Here is an 18,242-nt window from a genome sequence, read left to right on the forward strand (position 1 = left end):
TTATTTTGCACAAATTATGAAATAACTCTATTTTTGATTACATGACATCTATTTTTAATATTCTGATGTAATTCTTGAATATTCTAAAGGAAATTTATTGCTAAATTCATGCATATAATTGGAGAAGATTATTTATACACTAATATTGATCAATATCTTGAACTAATTTTGATTGTTGTAATTTTCATGTATCGGTATCAGTATCGGTTGGAATCTGCATGTTAAACTGGATTTGTGATTGCATTACATTTATTTAAATAGTTCCAAATCAAAACTCTGGCTAAATTGATGCATGTAATTGGAGTGTAATACTTGCACACTAATATTACTGTGTTTTGAACAACTTTTAATTGTAACAATTTTCAAACACTAACGGTGGGAATCTGCGAGAGTATCGACATCAGTTCTGGCAAAGGTTGAAAGTGGTATCGGCTCAGCCCTACTTTCGAGAGAAAGCTGAAAGTGGGGTGGATCTTTGGCCGATGCGAAGGCAGCTTTCTTCGAATTTTGTTCTCTTTTCAAAGAACCACTGATATTCGAAAATCTGAAAAATTACATATTCTTAGAATTCCTTCTAGAGTATTCACGTGAATCTTCATGTAGTTTATTTTCGCTGTTGTTCAGATATTCTCAATACACAGCCACGAAACTATTGAGAATATCTAGACAGCAGTAAAAGTAATCCACGTGAATGCTCTAGAATTCTAAGCGTAAATTTTCAGATTTTGGAATATCATAGCAGTTCTTTGAAAAGAGTGCAACTACAAATTTTTAAAAAATGTGTTGCAGGTGCAGATCAACAGGCTTAAAGAGACAATAGAAAAACTGCAGCAGGAAGCAACTCAATTGAGGACGAAAGAGCAGATGGCGCAGGACACCATACGGAAGCTGCAAAGGCAGGTGAGGGAGCTGTGGGAGGACCACGCAACCCTGCAGGCGAGAGAGGCAGAGTCTGCACAGAAGAAGAAGGATCTCGAGAAGCAGATTGAGGTTGCGGAGGCGGAGACGACTGCTGCCAAGGGAGATCTGAGGCTCGCGTTGAAGAGGATAGAAGATCTCCAGTCGGCCATCCAGGGAGAAATAGAAAGCGACACAGAGCCAAGTGACAGGTAGGGGTTTATAACTTTTTCCCCATCATTGTTTCAGTCTTGTATTCCTAACGGGAGTTCCTAAGGCAGCGTTCCTAAACATACATGTTTGGGAGGACTGCATATATTTCTTCAGTAATGAACCTGGAAGATGTTCTTTCAAGTAAACCCTAGTTTACCCAAGGGGGACTGCCAGGCCACCCACCACTTCCTGTATTTTGATTCTCCACCTTAAATTTTCATAAAATCATAAAGGTAATGTATATAGGAGACAAAATTTCACACAGTGGGTTTATCAGACCTCCACCTTGGGATGTATGTTCTGACATTGCTCAATGGCATGACAGTGTACAATAGGTTTTTAATTATGGTAGTTCTTGTAATTATTATAATGACTGTATAACTGTACCTATATAAACAAAAGAGCAACATTAATATGGTTTTCTGAGGTTTAGTGAATGATAAAATATGTGCATGGCATGCATGCAATAACTGGTTCCTGATTTATGTTAATGATGGTAATTTTTTCAATTATTATTATTATAACCATCTATATCAAAAACAATGAAACCAATGATTGAATAACAAAATGGTTTCTTGACTTTCAGTACTTTCAGTGATAGAAAAATATGTGGGTCTCAGAGGCCCCCTCCTGAGGTGTTTCTTGTGAGGCACTGTAAGCTAGGGTTAATAAGCACTGCTTTTTTTAAAAAAAAAAAAAAAAAAAAAAAAAAACTAGCTTTCACCTAACCCAATAGTTTATTCCATTCAACACTCAGTGTACCTTGCAGGGTTCAGCAAATGCGTATTTACCACCTTCAGCTTCGTCAAGATAAGAATGTCCTGTGGCAGTGTAGTCACAGGCAAGAGATAGGGGAAGCGAGAGGAAAACAGATGTGCACAAGTTTGCCCCCCCCCCCCCCCCTTGCCTAATGAAACGAAAGGAAAAGTATGCTGTGTAGCTTTCTGTGAAAGACATCTGAGTAATACATCTGTGCTGTTCAACAACACTCAAGAGTTAAAAAAAATTGTTTTTGCTTCTTACGAAATAACTTTGGGAAATAATTTCAAAATTTATTCTGCCCGTATCCTAACGTACATGATTTGTTTTGCAGCGAAGCTGACAGTGACAGTTCGGATGAATCCATCGACACTTTCCTGGCTAACCACAAACTGCGAGCACGTCAGATGGCAAACATCACACCCAGAGCAGGAAGCAGGGCAGATTCTCTGGACTTGGACATCAGCTGCAGGTACGTTCTGCATTTCTCATATTTTGATGCAAGTATATCCTGTAATTGTGGTAGCCAATATATTGTATGTTCTTAATTGTAGGAAGGAAGAAAATATGTATGTTATATCCACAGGTTCTTGCTGCAATCACTTTATTATTATTATATTTTACAATTGGCACATAGGTTTGTAAATTTCAGGGTTCCCAATAACCTGGGAAACCTTCAAGATCAGGGGAATTTTGAAAATTTATCCAAAAAACCTGCAAGTTATTTATACTTGCTTGTATTTGAGAATACAAATAATATCCATATTTCCTCGAATCAACCTGTTGATGGAGATAATCTATAGCCTAGTTTGTTTTTGACCTTGAATGAGTTTTTGCTTGAAGTCCACTTTATGCACAGAGGTGCTAATTGGGAGGACTGGACGTACAGCTTAAAGTGGGACCCGAACCACATTGCCTCCACCACATATCAAACCCAGGACCCTCTATTACAAGATGTTGACATTACCACTATGCCATCTGGGAGGCCCCATAGTTTATTTTTGTTCTTATAATTTGATTCTCTTGAATAGAAAGTGAAGCTGAACACTTAACATGTTGAAACACCACAAAATGGTCTGGAAACTTATTTTAAAAATTGCCCGGACAACCTGGAAATCATGTTTGGAGGCTGGCAGTTTATATTACTCTTCTATTTCAGGTCTCCAGAAGGACTGAGCGATGCTGGGCAAGCATCGCCTATCGAGAGAGAACATGCAACTGTTGATGGGTTGAAGGAGGCCGACGGAGTTGGTAAAGAATCTTACGCCTGATCACGAGACTAAGGAAAGCTGAAATTCCAGCCGTGAAAGAAGACAATACGGTAGAAGTATTTGATTTGAAAATGAGCAGAAGTGCCTCACAGCTCTTAGAAACGAGACACCTAAGCATATAGCATACGTAAACAAAATAATAATTGATGTACGCTACTATTCAATTCTGGTTTCTCTGCTCTACTTTTCGTAAGAGAATGAAAGTACATATTACTGTCATATATTTTTTAATGTGGCAGTAATTGTTTTCCATGGATGTTTTTTTTAAAAAAATAGTCAGAATGTGGATATTGTTGGGAAGCAAAAAATGTTTAAGAATGTTTGAGATAAATCATCGTTGGATGGTTACAATACATTGTAACTGTTGCAAGGATGGAAGAAAAGTTTTGTGTGATTCCCAGGGATAATTATAATATATCATGTACTTATGTATGTAACTTCTATTTTATTGTAATTGCTAAGCTGTACATTTGAATAAATTATGTTCTCTCTGTGCATGTTAATGTAAGGAGTTCGGAAAAAAAAAACAATAAAAGACCTCTTCTTGTGTATATATTCGACTGCCGATGGAAACAGATCAGCGAGAGTGTCTGAAGAATATACATTCGAATATGTAAATATATATATTATGCTGTGTGTGTTCGTGTGCATGTATGGGAGTGAGTTTGTGTTTGTCTGTATGATATTTTTTGGAGTTGATTGTGAAATTTTAGTTCAAATCGATGGATTATTAAAATAGTAGCTGATGAAGATCGTTTTTATTTATTATACCTTTTGATTTTTTAGTGTAATAAAAACCAATGAATGTTTTACTTATAGTTAAGGTTGAGTCAGTACTACTCTTAACATATACCACCACCAATATTGATGCCTGAAAATTGTAACAATTAAAGGTTGTTCAAACTATTGATTAATTAATATTAGTGGATGAGTATTATACTTACACAATCTGCGATTCCTACCTCTTTACTCTGAATTGATTATTCTTACCTTGTTCTCTACTCTCAATTGATAATGTGTACCTCCCTCACTCTTCCCTCTGAAATGATAATCAATCCCTAACCCCTTTTTACTACTTTCAATTGAGAATAAAGTGAGGGATGGGAATAATCAAGTAATATTCCCTTCCTCCGCCTTTACTCTCAAAAGTGGATCCTCAATTTTGACCACAAAAAAAATTAAAATGCGTAAGTACACAGCTTTTACTTACGTAAATACAATGGAACTCCAAATTTACGTTTTTTCTGAATTTTAAATTTTGTTGTGGTCAAATTTGAGGTTCCACTGTTGATAGTAAGGGGGGAGTTGGGGATTATCAATTGAGAGTAGAGGAAGGGAATATTACTTGAGAATAAAAAGGGATAAAGTAAAAAAGGTAAAGTGCTCCCCTGTGCTTAGCACCACACCATGTGGGGGTGATGTGATCAGCATCATGCCCCCTGACCACCTTTACCCCCCCCCCCATACCCATGTCATCAAACGTTAGAAAAGTTCCCGGATTTGAACCGGCCAGGGATCGAACCCGGGACCTTTAGCATGGGGATAGGAATAATAATCAACTGAAAGTAGTAAAAAGATGTTAGGGATTATCAATTGAGAGTAGAGAGAGAGTGGGGGGGGGATTGATTATGATTTCAGAGGGAAGAGCGATGGAGGTACACATTATCAATTGAGAGTAGAAAACGAGGTAGGAATAATAAATTCAGAGTAAAGAGGAAGTAGGAATCACAAATTGAAAGTAAAGAGATAATCAATTCAGAATAAAGTCTCAGGAATTGAGTAAAGAGGTGGAATGGAATAAAAAAAATTGGGAAAGGGAATATCAAGTGTGAGTAAAGGAGAGGCAAGGATTATCATCGAGACTGAAGAGGCAAGTGGATATTGTCAATTGATTGTAAAGAGGGAGATAGGGATTATCAATTGAAATGAAAGAGTGAGGTAGATTATCGCTGACTAAAGGAGGAGGTAGGAATTATTGATTCAGAATAAAAGGCAGGTGGATATTGTCAATTGATTGTAAAGAGGGAGATAAGAATTATCATTGAGAGTAATAAGCGAGGTAGAGATTATCAATTTAGAGTAAAAAGCAAAGTAGAGATTATCATTTGGGAAAGGGAATATCAATTGAGAGTAAAGGAGAGGCAGGGATTATGTATAATAAAGGCAGGGGTAAGGATTATCATTGAGAGTGGAGAGGGAGGTTGAGATTATCACAGAGTAAAGGAGGATGTAGGAATTATTAATTCAGAATAGAGGGGCAGGTGGATATTTTCAATTGATTGTAAAGAGGGAGATAGGGATAATCAATTGAAATCAAAGAGCGAGATAAAGATTATTGATTTAGAGTAAAGAGCAAGATAGGGATTTTCAATTCTGAGAAAGATGCCAGTAGGGATAATCAATTGAGTAAAGGGGTGACAGGTATTATCAATTTAGAGTATAGACGAAGGTAGTGATTATGAATTGAGAGTAATGTGTGAGGTAGGTATTATCAATTCAGTGTAAAGAGGCAGGTAGTATCAATGTAAAGAGGGGGGTATCATTGAGAGTAATGTGCAAGGAAGGCTATCAATTGAGGATTAAGAGTGGTGTAGATAATATTGTTTAGAATTTACGGGTAGGCACGGATTATCGATTTAGAATAAAGTGGGTGGTAGGGATTATCATTGAGAGTACAGAGCAAGGGAAGGATTACCAATTGAGAATAAAGGGGTAGACAGGGATGATCAACTTACAGTAAAAAATGGGTAGGGATTATTACTTGACAATAAACAGCAAGTTAGGGATTACCTATTCAGAGTAAAGCGAAAGTTTACTATTATCAATTCAGAACAAAGAAGCACGTAGGGATAATCAACTGAGTAAAGAGGGGGGGATAGGGATTCTCAATTGAGAGGGAAGAGGCACTTGGGGATTATCAATCGAGAGTAATGAGCAAGGCACAACAATCAATTGAAGGTAAAGAGGGACGTAAATATTATCATTGAGAGTTAGATATGGGCAGGGATCTTTTCCTGGTAGAACAAAGAACCTTATTTATCTACTCACCATACATATTTGTGTAAATTTGTAACATATATTCTACTACTAAAATCTTCACTGATTAAAGCACTGTAACAATTGTTCAAGGATCTAATAAACAACATTTTTAAAGAAAACAACTATTTACTTTGCACTGTACACATTGGGAACACACAAAATGAAAAATGAACGTCTGAATTAAGGTCATCCAGTTAAACCTGCACACAAATGTGCTACTAATAAATTCTCTGTTTTGTGCACATTTTATATATATGTATATATATAAGATGTAATGTCCACAGTAAATAAAATCTGTGTACATATGCACGTTTCCGTGACATGCTGTTTATCCCATATTATGCTTAATTCTTCAAGAGATCCTTACACATAGCAAGTACATAATAAGTTCATGATTTGTCCCTTTGATGAAGTTCAAAACTTCGCGTACAATCACATGAGCAGCAAAAAAAAAAAAAAATGCAAAAAAGCCTCGGAATTTCATTTGCACATGAAACTGCGCCAATCTTGATAAAAAAATCTTTTCCCTGGAGGTTCAAGGTCCCCACGCTTTCATTATATAAAAAAATTATACTTAAACAAATACATGACACCATGTATATCTCCAACCCCTGCTGTCACGCGCAATCATTCTACCATACACCAACATTCCTCGCATCATTTTATTCCTGGCTTCAACCAGAACCTCTGCAAGTCCACGACTGTTTTTAGTTGAGAGTTCCTCTGCACTGCACAGCACCACATAAGCACGGAATCTTTTCATCTTCAATTGGAAACTTGTAATCATACGTAATTTCTTCATTTACATTAATCGGCTGCTTTGAGTAGATGACTATTTTCTTCCTACCTTCAATTGTGATGATCTTTGCATAACAATTAGGCTGAAAGAAAAATAACAGTTCTTACATTAGAATAAATTATTTTACAAACAAACCGTGAGACATTCTACATGTTTCAGCCATTCCACGGATTTTGAAAGCTAGTAATGATGCAGAAACCATAAAACATGTTTTCCAATACAAGGAGAAAAACAGGCAAAATGAAATAGTTTCAGATTTCCAAACAACATATCCTGAACATCCAATCTGATTACCATGAAGTGCACAAAAATGCACACCGGATCTATTTTAAATACTTAATTTTCCCCGTAGGGTGTATTGTGCATATCAAATGCAAAACAACCATCATATCCATTCATGAACTAATACATTTTGATTGAATATTTCTTCTAATTTTTAATCCCTATGCGTATCACCACCACACATGAACATATCATATTGTATTTAATTGCATCCATGCGTTGAGGTCTTTCAATCACAAATTAGCCACAACTGATACACAATTTTTTAATTAACCCTTTCCAGATGGGGATGACAACACAGTTTCCACGGGAGAAAGGGTTTATTTTTTGTTCTTTTTGCTGTTTTTCAAAAATATCATAGAAAACATGTTACATGAGTTAATATATAACATGATATATTTTATATAAATTTTATCACACTTATGAATTTTTTCTGTAACAATTTTCTTAAAGTAAAATTTCAATACTTAATATAGAATTAATTCATGAAAATAACCTAAAAACCTCCTATTAGGATCAAAATCATCACTAACTATGAAATCCGAAGTGGAACAATCGTAAAAAATTTCCACAATGTGGATATAAATTATTCAATGCTAGAAAACGTGACATCTAGCAACTGGAATTTGAAAGAGGTGGTTATAACACACATACACAAGAGACACAGTGCCACCAGTATAGCCCGTCTATCATTCACAATAGAATTTTATAGTGAACAATGGACTATGCTCGTCACCAATCTTATTGGATAGTAATTGTACTATGGAGTATGCCCATAAAATTAGACTTCTTCAAATATTATTCAGTCTCTTGGATTTATACTTTCCTATATGTATAAATGCTGATTTTTGTGCTTAAATTCAATGCATGTATAACAACATTGAATTGAGATAATATACTGTGTGCCCTACTTGCTCATTGGCATACACTCGTACAGCACATGGCAAAGGTTGATGAATGAATGTGGAACAGGAAGTCACATTGGTGGGGCACTCTTTAATTCCACACAACAGTGGCATCCTAGATGTAACTGCAAATTTTCAACTTTCATATAGCAATTTGACAATGAACAGCTACCATCAGAAACTTCCATCAGGGCAGTACAATGTGCCACACACCAAGGATAGTATAGTTGTAATCTATTCCATGTTTCTCGAAAATCATTTCCAAGGGCTTTTGTCACCATACCTAATTTAACACCACCAGATAATATCCTGTGGGTTACCTCAAAGGACAGGTTCACAAGTAATTACCATATTTACTCAAGTATAATGCACATATTTTCCAAAATTTTTGCCCCCCAAAAATGTGGTGCGTATTATGCACGAAATAATTCTGAGAGCCAACATGAAATTGTACAGGGTCATTCCACGATTTTGTGACGCATTGAATTTCCATGTTTACGGAACCCTATCAACTTATATATTGTTGTAAAGCTTAAACTCTGCAGTTTCTGAATATGGCAACTAAAGATTGTGACTCTGATGTGCAATGCAGTTGAAATAAGATCATCACAAAATAAAGGAACATTCTGATTTTTATTGTACTTTGGATGAAAGAAAAGATGAAAAAGAAAATAATCATTAAAATGTATTACTGACCAAATTATACGATATAGAGTGTGTAAATGTGCCTTGTATAAATGTTACGTTAATCACAGGAAAAAGTATATTTTGAAGTTTTGGTATGAGCAAAACCACATATAAAAGTTTAAAGGTCATTTCCCATGATTTTTCATTTTACAATGTAATGTTCTGTGACACCAAGAAAAGCAGTGCCGTTCTGGCGGAATTCGAGCATGCACCTCTCTTGTCACATGGGATGCGAATCAGTGGTATTTGTAGGGGGGGGGGAGGGAGGAATAATAGAAAATAACTTCTTGAGTACTGCAAATCCATAAGGTAATTTTGATCTCGCTTTCTATTATTACAGAATAAATAAGGTTGTTACTAAAGTGAAAGCTATGGGATGCTAAACACAGTGGAAGGGGAGATGGCATGGGTATGATGTAATTCTTTCTTGATGAGCATAGCAACAGCTTTAAGACTTACAACTAAGGAAGACATTTCTTGAACCTGGATTGTACTGTGCATTAGATACGAGATATAATTGTTTGTCACTTTTCCCCATCAAAAACCAAGGTGTGAATTATACACGCACGTGCATTATATACGTGCAAATACGGTATAATTATTCCAGAGCTGTAAGACAGTATCCAAGGTGGTAATGGTTTCCCTCAATATGATCGTCCACACTTTCGAAAACATGGAGTACCAAGTTCAGGACCATTTTCAGAACATGTCATTATTAGGTTTATAAATAAATTTTCAGCCCCTAAATTAAATCACTTATTATAGTCTACTTTTGCGATTGTTCAAATTGCACGTAACGTGCCACGTCTGGGCACTCCAAAACTAAGCTGAGAAAAGTAAAATACACAACAAGCAGACGATGTAACAGAAAGAAGCAGTACTGAGAATGATGTTGTTGAAGCAGCAGCACATCAGGCACTGCATGCTTTTCTTTCATATTAACTGAAGACAAATGCTCCTGAGCTGAAGGAAACTATTTGTTCAGCCTTCGGTGAATATGCCATGTCATACATATTTTCAATCTGTAAAAAGAACAGCATCCTGGACAGCCAAAGAAAGTGGAGGATGAAGAACTGGAGCAACTCTTGAATGAAAATCCAAAAACTAACACGAACTGATTCATAAGAGTAATGAAATAGAGGGGGACTAGGAAAGTGATATTGCTGCATGATAATGTCAGGCTGCAAATGGCAAAAGAAAGTTCTACGTCATGTAGCTTATTTCCCTGGCCTGGCACCTTCAGACTACTCTGTGTTCTGGTCTCTGCAGCAGCACCTAATGGATTCTTACTACAGAAACCTTCAAGAAGTGGAAAATAGCATTGCTGAGTTTATAGACTAAATTTCCACAGTTCAATCACCAGGCGATATACAAGCTGCCGGAAAGATGGCAGCGTAAATTCCAATGGAGATTACTTTGGCAATTAAAAGGTGACGAATAAGCATTTTCTGTTTTTAAAAAAGGCCGAGAATTAATATGTACACCTAATACATCTTGTAGCTTTGTACAGACCAAGGTATGTGCTCCTCAAATTCTTAGTCTGAATTATCCAGAAATTTCTGTAGCAACTAGCAAGTTGGACACCCTGTATAAGTTTGAAACACTTCAGATAATATTTATATAATTTAAATAATTATAAATCAGTAACAGATTTACAATATTACCTTAATCACTGCACAGAAGAGGTGGAACTACCACAGGTTGATTACCAGAGGAAATTCCAGCATAAAATTAAAATTTGCACATCAAATTACACACACAGTAAACTTTCATAAGAAAGTAAACACAGGAAGGTAAAAGGAAGATGAAAAAAAAAAAAAAGGTCATGCTTACGTTGCAACTGTGGTTAATAAACCTTGCCAGGTTTCCACACTTTGTGGCATCAATGATTGTGTCCACATCAATACGGAACAAATAGGAGCTGCCAATGCCAGTCGCCTCGTAATGTCTCTCTCGCAGATCGGCCACAACAGGTCGCACCATCTGCCCCACATACTCAATGACCATTTCATCAGCAGCAATCGGTTCCATTGCAAACAGACCCCAATCGTGGATTGCAGACTTTGCAAATTTCAGTTGTTTCTTCCGGAACTGGAAGGGAAAAAAAGTTTTTGTTTCCATTTAAAAATAATAGAGCAAAATAATAGGCACGAGCATTGTATTTGTAGTTACAATTGTAGTCATGCACACTTCTGTGTTGTAACCATCCCACTGAAACTCAACGCAGTAGTTACAATCCAGAAGTGTCTGTGACTACAAACATTAATAATCTGGTAAATAAATTATTGGCACAGTTAATCTACACAAAGTAGTGAACTATAATGATTGTAATTGTAATACTTTTGATGCTTGTCAATATAACTTTCGAAAATATTCAGTAAATGTGACTTATTTTTATGAACACAGGTTATTTTTGTCCATCACACAATATGGAAGTAAGCTTAAACAAAATAGAGGACAGGGCCATATCAAGAAAATAAATCATGTCTGTTAAAAACTTCCTCACTCCATTTTTAAAATGACTACAAAGATTCCTTAACAAGAACCGAAACTACACTGTGTGCAAGGATAAAATCTCAACTGCCTAGTTAAAAGCTGAGGCTCAGGGGCACTCAACACACATAAGTACAAGCACAGGACAACACAATCCCACAGAGGATTATATTGGCCGAGGGTCCAGTTGCCAGAGCCCTGCAAGATTGCAGTTACCAGGGCATACTACGTGGACGCGAGATTCAGTTTTGAGTGCCACCCCTTGCATGCTCATTGGTGGCAAGGGTGGGTGGGCAACTAAAGCGTAAACAATAACCAAACATCTGCTCTTGAATTGTGGATATTTAATATTTAAGAACCTGTACGTGATGAGCTCATTTACAGCTATTCTGCAAGTTAAATAAAATAACACCTATGGTAGCCGGTAATTGGCCAAGGAAAAGACACCAAGAAAATGGAACAAGCTTTTGGATACCATAAAAGCAACAACACAATTTTAATTCTTTTAAAAATATAAAAGTCAGCCTTCTCTTCCAACAAGTGCCAGAGATTTTCAAATGTTCTACGAAAATAAGAACGGCATACAGACATTAAATTGTCACCACCACTGTATTGACAGCATAGTGTGTTAACAATGGCGGAAGACGGTGGCATATTCTGAAAATTTAACCTGGTTTACTGCAACAATTCTTATTTATTTCCAGCAATTTCTAAAGAGCGATAACACTGGAGAATATGCCCCTGCTGGAAGACCACCCGTTGTAGAGTTTCCAAAAAAGATACTAGGGCAGTTCCAGTGCAGAAAACTACTTAACAGCTCCCTTTCAGTAAATTCTTCTAGTGAAAAGTATAAACTTACCTTCAACTGGTTAAACTTAAGCAGATCGCTGTCAGTCTCATTGCCGAACGCAGCCAGAAGACGCCGCTGGTTACTTCGAGCTTCCCGAGAAAGAGCTTGCATTTTTCCTGAGACACTTTTACTTGGCAAATCCAAGGTTCCTCCTTGTTCGGTGGCAGCTTGTTGGATTGTCTGGCCGTAATGGTGCTGCAAGAAGAAAAAGAGATTTGTAAAGAATACTAGCACAATATAGTCAACAAACAACTGACACTGGATGGACATTCTTGAAATAATACGGACTTACGAATGGAACTTTCCACTTCAAAATTCAACTGTGCTCTCTTGCAAATGTAATTATGAGTTGTTAGCTGTGAAAACTAACTAGGTCTAATCAACACTAGTTATTTTTTGCGGTGCCTGAGTTTCAGTTCGTTTGGCCACAACAAATTGACAAGAGTTTTCCAGAACTTTCTTTTCAAGTGAAACTCCAGATCATTCTCATGTTTTAACTTATTTTACCCCTGTTTACAACATATCTGTAGGCTGGAAATGTGAAAGCAAGGGCTCAAATTGCAAGAAATCACAAATTATAAGTACATATTTCTTTTGACTGTCGCGTCAAATTAAGATTTACAAATTAGTGAAAAATCTATATTCATTGCAAGTACAAGTATTATAATTAATATTTCTAGACTTTTGGAAAGTTCTATGAAATTCACTGGACTTTTCCACAATTTTCAGGTCAGTTGGAATCTTGTGTGGAGGTTCAAACTTGAGACATCTTGGAACTTCTACCACCTACCTAGTTAAGATTTTAAATACCACCACAATTTTAATTACTTAATTGAATAAAGGAAAAAAAAAACAACGTACATTCTGCATCCAGATATTATTTCCTAAAGGTTTTGTATTTCTAATTCTGGTTATTTTTAGGACTGAGCTGATACCGATGCCAATGCTTGAAAATTGACAACAGGGTGGCCACTCTAGGGTATATCCGAAAATTCTAATTCAATTCAATTAAGCGATATATCTAAAATATTTAATTTAAGGTGCGGAGTTAACGTTTGCCATTTCACATACTTACGCTCGAAGTACATCAAGAAACACAAGACACAAATGTCACGGGATGTACTAATCTATGAAAAAATTATAATTCTGTAAGAATTCCGAACTCAAACGAATCAACTTCAAGATATCTTGCAATAATTTTTAACCTGTCATATAGATTGTTCTACAAGGACACTATCAAAGTAAATAGATTGCGAAAATTAATGCAGCTTTATTTTTCTTCCTTAATAAAAATAAAAAGTGTAACGTGCAGTTTCTGCGCGTTACATAACAGGGCGTTGCCTCTACAAGGAAATAAGAACAGACCAGGAAGTAAGGACATGTGTCACACACACTTGTCTCATCCTCGACACGTGTAATTCAGCCAAGGTGCTACCCTCCCCCTATACTATCAAGGGCAAGGTTTTCGATAAGGTAACCTACAGGAAGTTTGGTGGTTTAGCGTCAACCAGGCCAGAACGTTGGCCGTGAATATTCTGGGAATAATCCTGTCAATAAGCTTAGAGGTCTACTGACCACAAGCCTACGTTATTGCCAGCAAGGTCATACCTCTCACCCAGAATGGATAGTCAGTGAAAATAGCCACAAGGTTGTGACCTCTCTCAGCTGGGTTGAGGATAGAGAGAAGGTCGTAACTTCAATAAATACTCCTAGAAACAAGACTCTGGAGTCATTGAGTTCTGGCACATTGAGAGATGCCGAGAGGCCGTTCTATAGCTCTCTGCTACCATCTTAGAGAGTAAGCCTCAATTCCCTAAGAGGGTACACTTGGGAATTCTTTCTACGCTGCTGGACAAAAAAAATCGGGCACTTGCATTTTTTGTGATAACGCATAAATTCTGATTCGAAGGCTAACTAAATGTTGCAGAAATTAATGGAAATAAGAAAACCTGAATATATTCAACAGAAAGCAAATTTATTGTTAATAAGTTAAATTAGAACATAAACGAAAGCTACAGAAAACTGCCCAAAAAAAAAAAAAATCTTAGCAATATATTTTTTAATATTGTTAACTGGTACTGGTGGGGTATATAAGCTGTAGTGGGTGTTACCTCCCCCTCCCATCAATTACAGCTTGTAACCGCCGTGGCATACTTCGAATAAGGTTGGCAATCACTTCTTGGTCCAATTGCTCCCATTCTTCTTGAATAGCACGTCTTAGCTCTTCAATTGTTTCTGGAACTATTGCGCGGTTTCTGATATGTCATTTCAGTTGATCCCAGACGTGCTCTATTAGCTCTTCAATTGTTTCTGGAACTATTGCGCGGTTTCTGATATGTCATTTCAGTTGATCCCAGACGTGCTCTATCGGATTTAGGTTCGGACTTTGTGGTGGCCATTATAATCGCAACTTCATCCAAGTACTCCGTGACAATATTCGCAATGTGAGGACGCACATTGTCATGCATAAAAACAAAGTCCGGGCCTATGAATGGTGCGTATGGTACTACATGATCTGCCACACATTCTATAATATACCTGCAAGCTGCCATTGCCCCATTCTCTACAAGAACCAACTCTGTACGTCCTTGTAAAGAGATATCTCCCCAGCCATGACACCACCGCCTCCAAAGGGTGATATTTCAACGAAACAACATTGTGCATAACGCTCATTAGGTCTTCTATACACATGTTCACGCCCGTCTGATGAACGTAGGTTGAATTTTGACTCATCGGAGAATAAAACCTTTTCCCACTGCTCCACATTCCAATGTAAGTGTTTTGTAGCAAATTCCAGTCTTCGCTTCCGGTGACGTGCTAACAACCTGGGACCTGTAGCCAGTCTCCGAGATGATAAACCACTATCATTCAGTCTTCTACGAACTGTTTGTGAATAAACCACAGATCTATGAACATTTCTCAAACATTGTGCCACAATATTTGAAGTCGTACGATGGTCTCTTAAGACTATGATACGCATTAAACGATCTTCCCGTGCTGTTGTGCATCGTTTCCGAACAGAACAATGCCAGAACCCGGTCTTCTACCATAGGAACCAGTTGCATCATACCGTCTGAGAGCTTCATGGATAGTACTTCGTGCTATATTTAGCACCCTAGCAATATAGCACACACTACGACCATCATCGCGAAGAGCTACTGCTTTTACTACCTGTTTACGTCTCATTTTCAAGCTAGCAAACTTACAATACACTTGCAAGAAAAATACCAGCAATGACAATGTCAATAATATCTGTTACTATGGTTACTATGAACCAAAATTCATGCCTCTCTAGACATTAAACAAAATAACATCAACAGGAATTGAAAATCAATAAATTAAAACAAAATTGCATGAAATTAATTTTGAGCCTACTAGGTGTTCCAAATAAGTAAATACGAGTAAATAAATAAATAGATAAATAATAAAAGGAAAATGTTCAATAATGAATGTTCAATTTTTCAATACTTAACTGAGAGCGTAATTCATAAGTAATTGCAATTCAGATGTCAAATATTAAGGTGTCCGTTTTTTTTTTTGTCCAGCAGTATATTATAGGATAAGATAAAGTCGCATAATGGCCAGATAGTTCGAGTTAGATTAAAAGCATTATAACTAAGGTTATAGCCCAAAGTAGCGCTAGTTGCCCCCATAGCATTACAAAAGCTAAACTAAAGTTAAAAGCTTAGGGCATTTATATATATATATATATATGTAAATTCAATGGAATTTGGATTAATAAAAGTTGCAATTTTTCACATCTACACAGAAAAATTCATGCACAATTTCCGGAGACAATAATTCATGCAGAAAATTCCAAATTCAAGGAATTCCCGGTGAATAGCCACCCTGAACAATTATAAAATGGTTCATAATATTGATTAATATTAACATGTAAGTAATCCATTGCAATTATATGCATTAATTTACCACACTTGCTTTAAAATGTTCAAGAATTAAATTGAAATATAAAATAGATGTCATTTAATCTAACCAATTTTTTATACTATACTGGTGCAAAATAAATTAAAGCTTCTTTAAGGATAATTAGTCTCTGTAAAAGTGCTCCAAAGCATTTCAGAGACGCCACAAATACTCTAAATATGGAAAAGTATCAGCTGGTATCAATGAATAAATTGTAACAGATACTTTGGTATTGGTTCAGCCTTATCACCGATCCTACATTTCAGTCAATATACGAGGGTCGTCAAGGAAAAAGTTTCCAGGGGTCCAGGGAACGAAGAACACTTTTCACGGCTGTCTGAACCTCCAAATCAGTGTGAAAACGTCAGTTTGAATTCTGGAGTGTAGTGATGAACGAAGCTCTCATCCTGAGTCACAATACAGCAGAGGAAGTTGTTCCCTTCATTGTGGTAACGGGTCAAGAGAATCCAGGCAACATGGCATACGCGTCGTGAGATGTTTTGCAGTGAGTTGTCGTGGGACCAAACGCGATGAAACCTTCACATATCCCATTTTTCATGGATGATTTTGTGTGCAGTCCCAACGGAAATGTTAAAATCAGCGGCTGCTTCACGAACCTTGATTCAACAGTTGGCCAAAACCAGTGCATTCAATTTGTCAACCAATGTTGCGTCACTGACTACAGACGGGCCACCGGGCCGATCTTCATCGAATATGCTTGTTCGTCCTTCAGAAAACGATTTGCACCACCTTCGCACCATTTGCACTGACATTATAGACAAATAAACAACAACAAGCTTCCTGCGGATGTCGATAGGAGCAAGACCATTTGCCCACTCATGCCGGATCACAGAACGAATCTCTTCTTTACTCCACACCGCCAAAACACATTGTTCCGCCATGACTCGCTACTCCTTATGGCCAGGGCAAGTTTCTCACTACATGACTCACGCTAATCACGTGCAGCGCATGCGCGGTAGCCCGCACAAACATTGCATTGTGTGTAAATGTAGAGGAAAGACGAAAGAACACATTGCTAGTTTCATTTTATTTACCGGGCTCCCCCCCCAAAAGGGAAACTTTTTCCTTGAACAACCCTCGTACTACTGAAAAAAAAATACATAATGCATACCTTTTTAGCTTTCTCCCTGATGTCAATTTTGTAGTATCCTTCTGTTCTCGCACAGCCTGTAGCATGGATTCTTCCATCATCTCTCTTTCTCTTCTTTGTGGGGTATGTTGTGTCTGTAGGTATTTAGGAGTTAAGGAAAAAGGCTACAACGTAATGCTTACAGATAATCATGTCAAATGTACTTAATATGTAGAAAACATTTCCAGACGGTTTACTCCAATTGTTCACTATAATTCCAGGTTTTCCAATACACGTTTCATCCAATTTCAAGATATGACAATATTAGTTGTCATCACTGATAGAACCAAATCGTTACTACACTTTGCCACACTATACCGCGTTTGTTACAACCTGTCCCGGTTCCCGCGCTAGTTGCTCCCTGTCTTTTCTCGGTGCTGGGGAAAGTCAAAGCCAGGCAGCCAATTAAAATACGCAACGTCGCAACAGCGTCTACGTAAGCGCCTCTCTTCTGGCTTTCATTCGCTCCTCGCTGCCCAGCAGACGATTTTTTCCTCGTTTCTCATTGGCACCGAAACTGTTGAGCGCTCCCTAGCACGGGAAGCGGGACAGGTTCTACCAAACGCGGTATAAATACACGATTACTGGCAAGTTTGCAAAAAACAGCATGGCTTCAAAATGAAGCTATACGTTAAAATGACACTGATCAGAAAGATTATAAATATATACTGTGTATCAGGCAACCTCTGTAGCTGAGTGGTTAGCATAGCATGCTACGATGACAGGGGTACCAGGTTGGAATACCTATCCTGGACGTGGGTGTTCTTTGCGAGTGTCCCTTTAACAATTTCATCATCCTCTCATCTTCGTGATTAGTCAAAAGTGGCAGAAAACTGCAGCAAAATAAACCAAATCATCAATCAATTAATCAACATACTGTGTATCAAAGATTAATAGTAATACACAATTATTGTTATACAATTTGTTGCACTGGTATGATCCATAATGTTATTGGAAAGAGTTATGGTGAAGA

The 18,242-nt window shown here is 37.2% G+C and overlaps 2 protein-coding genes across 9 annotated transcripts in view; one reads left to right on the top strand and one right to left on the bottom strand.

Moving 5' to 3' along the window:
• Mhcl (Myosin heavy chain-like) overlaps nt 1-3,890 on the top strand; it is a 303,279-nt gene extending 299,389 nt beyond the window's left edge. For all 5 annotated transcript variants that reach the window (XM_083128453.1, XM_083128454.1, XM_083128455.1 and 2 more), the window contains 3 exons: nt 790-1,109; nt 2,204-2,341; nt 3,029-3,890. In XM_083128453.1, the coding sequence (XP_082984579.1) occupies nt 790-1,109; nt 2,204-2,341; nt 3,029-3,140 (570 nt within the window). In that variant the 3' untranslated portion in view covers nt 3,141-3,890. The remainder of the gene's footprint in view (nt 1-789; nt 1,110-2,203; nt 2,342-3,028) is intronic.
• Nucleotides 3,891-6,291: 2,401 nt separating this feature from the next.
• Nucleotides 6,292-18,242, bottom strand: part of Set1 (SET domain containing 1) — a 44,080-nt gene continuing 32,129 nt past the window's right edge. For all 4 annotated transcript variants that reach the window (XM_083128461.1, XM_083128460.1, XM_083128462.1 and 1 more), the window contains 4 exons: nt 17,252-17,370; nt 12,205-12,390; nt 10,686-10,943; nt 6,292-7,060 (listed from right to left, as the gene is read on the bottom strand). In XM_083128461.1, coding sequence (XP_082984587.1) covers nt 6,887-7,060; nt 10,686-10,943; nt 12,205-12,390; nt 17,252-17,370 — 737 coding nt within the window. In that variant the 3' untranslated portion in view covers nt 6,292-6,886. The remainder of the gene's footprint in view (nt 7,061-10,685; nt 10,944-12,204; nt 12,391-17,251; nt 17,371-18,242) is intronic.

This window comes from Lepisma saccharinum, chromosome 9 (genome assembly GCF_977018435.1).
Source record: "Lepisma saccharinum chromosome 9, izLepSacc3.1, whole genome shotgun sequence".
Taxonomy (NCBI): Eukaryota; Metazoa; Arthropoda; class Insecta; order Zygentoma; family Lepismatidae; genus Lepisma; species Lepisma saccharinum.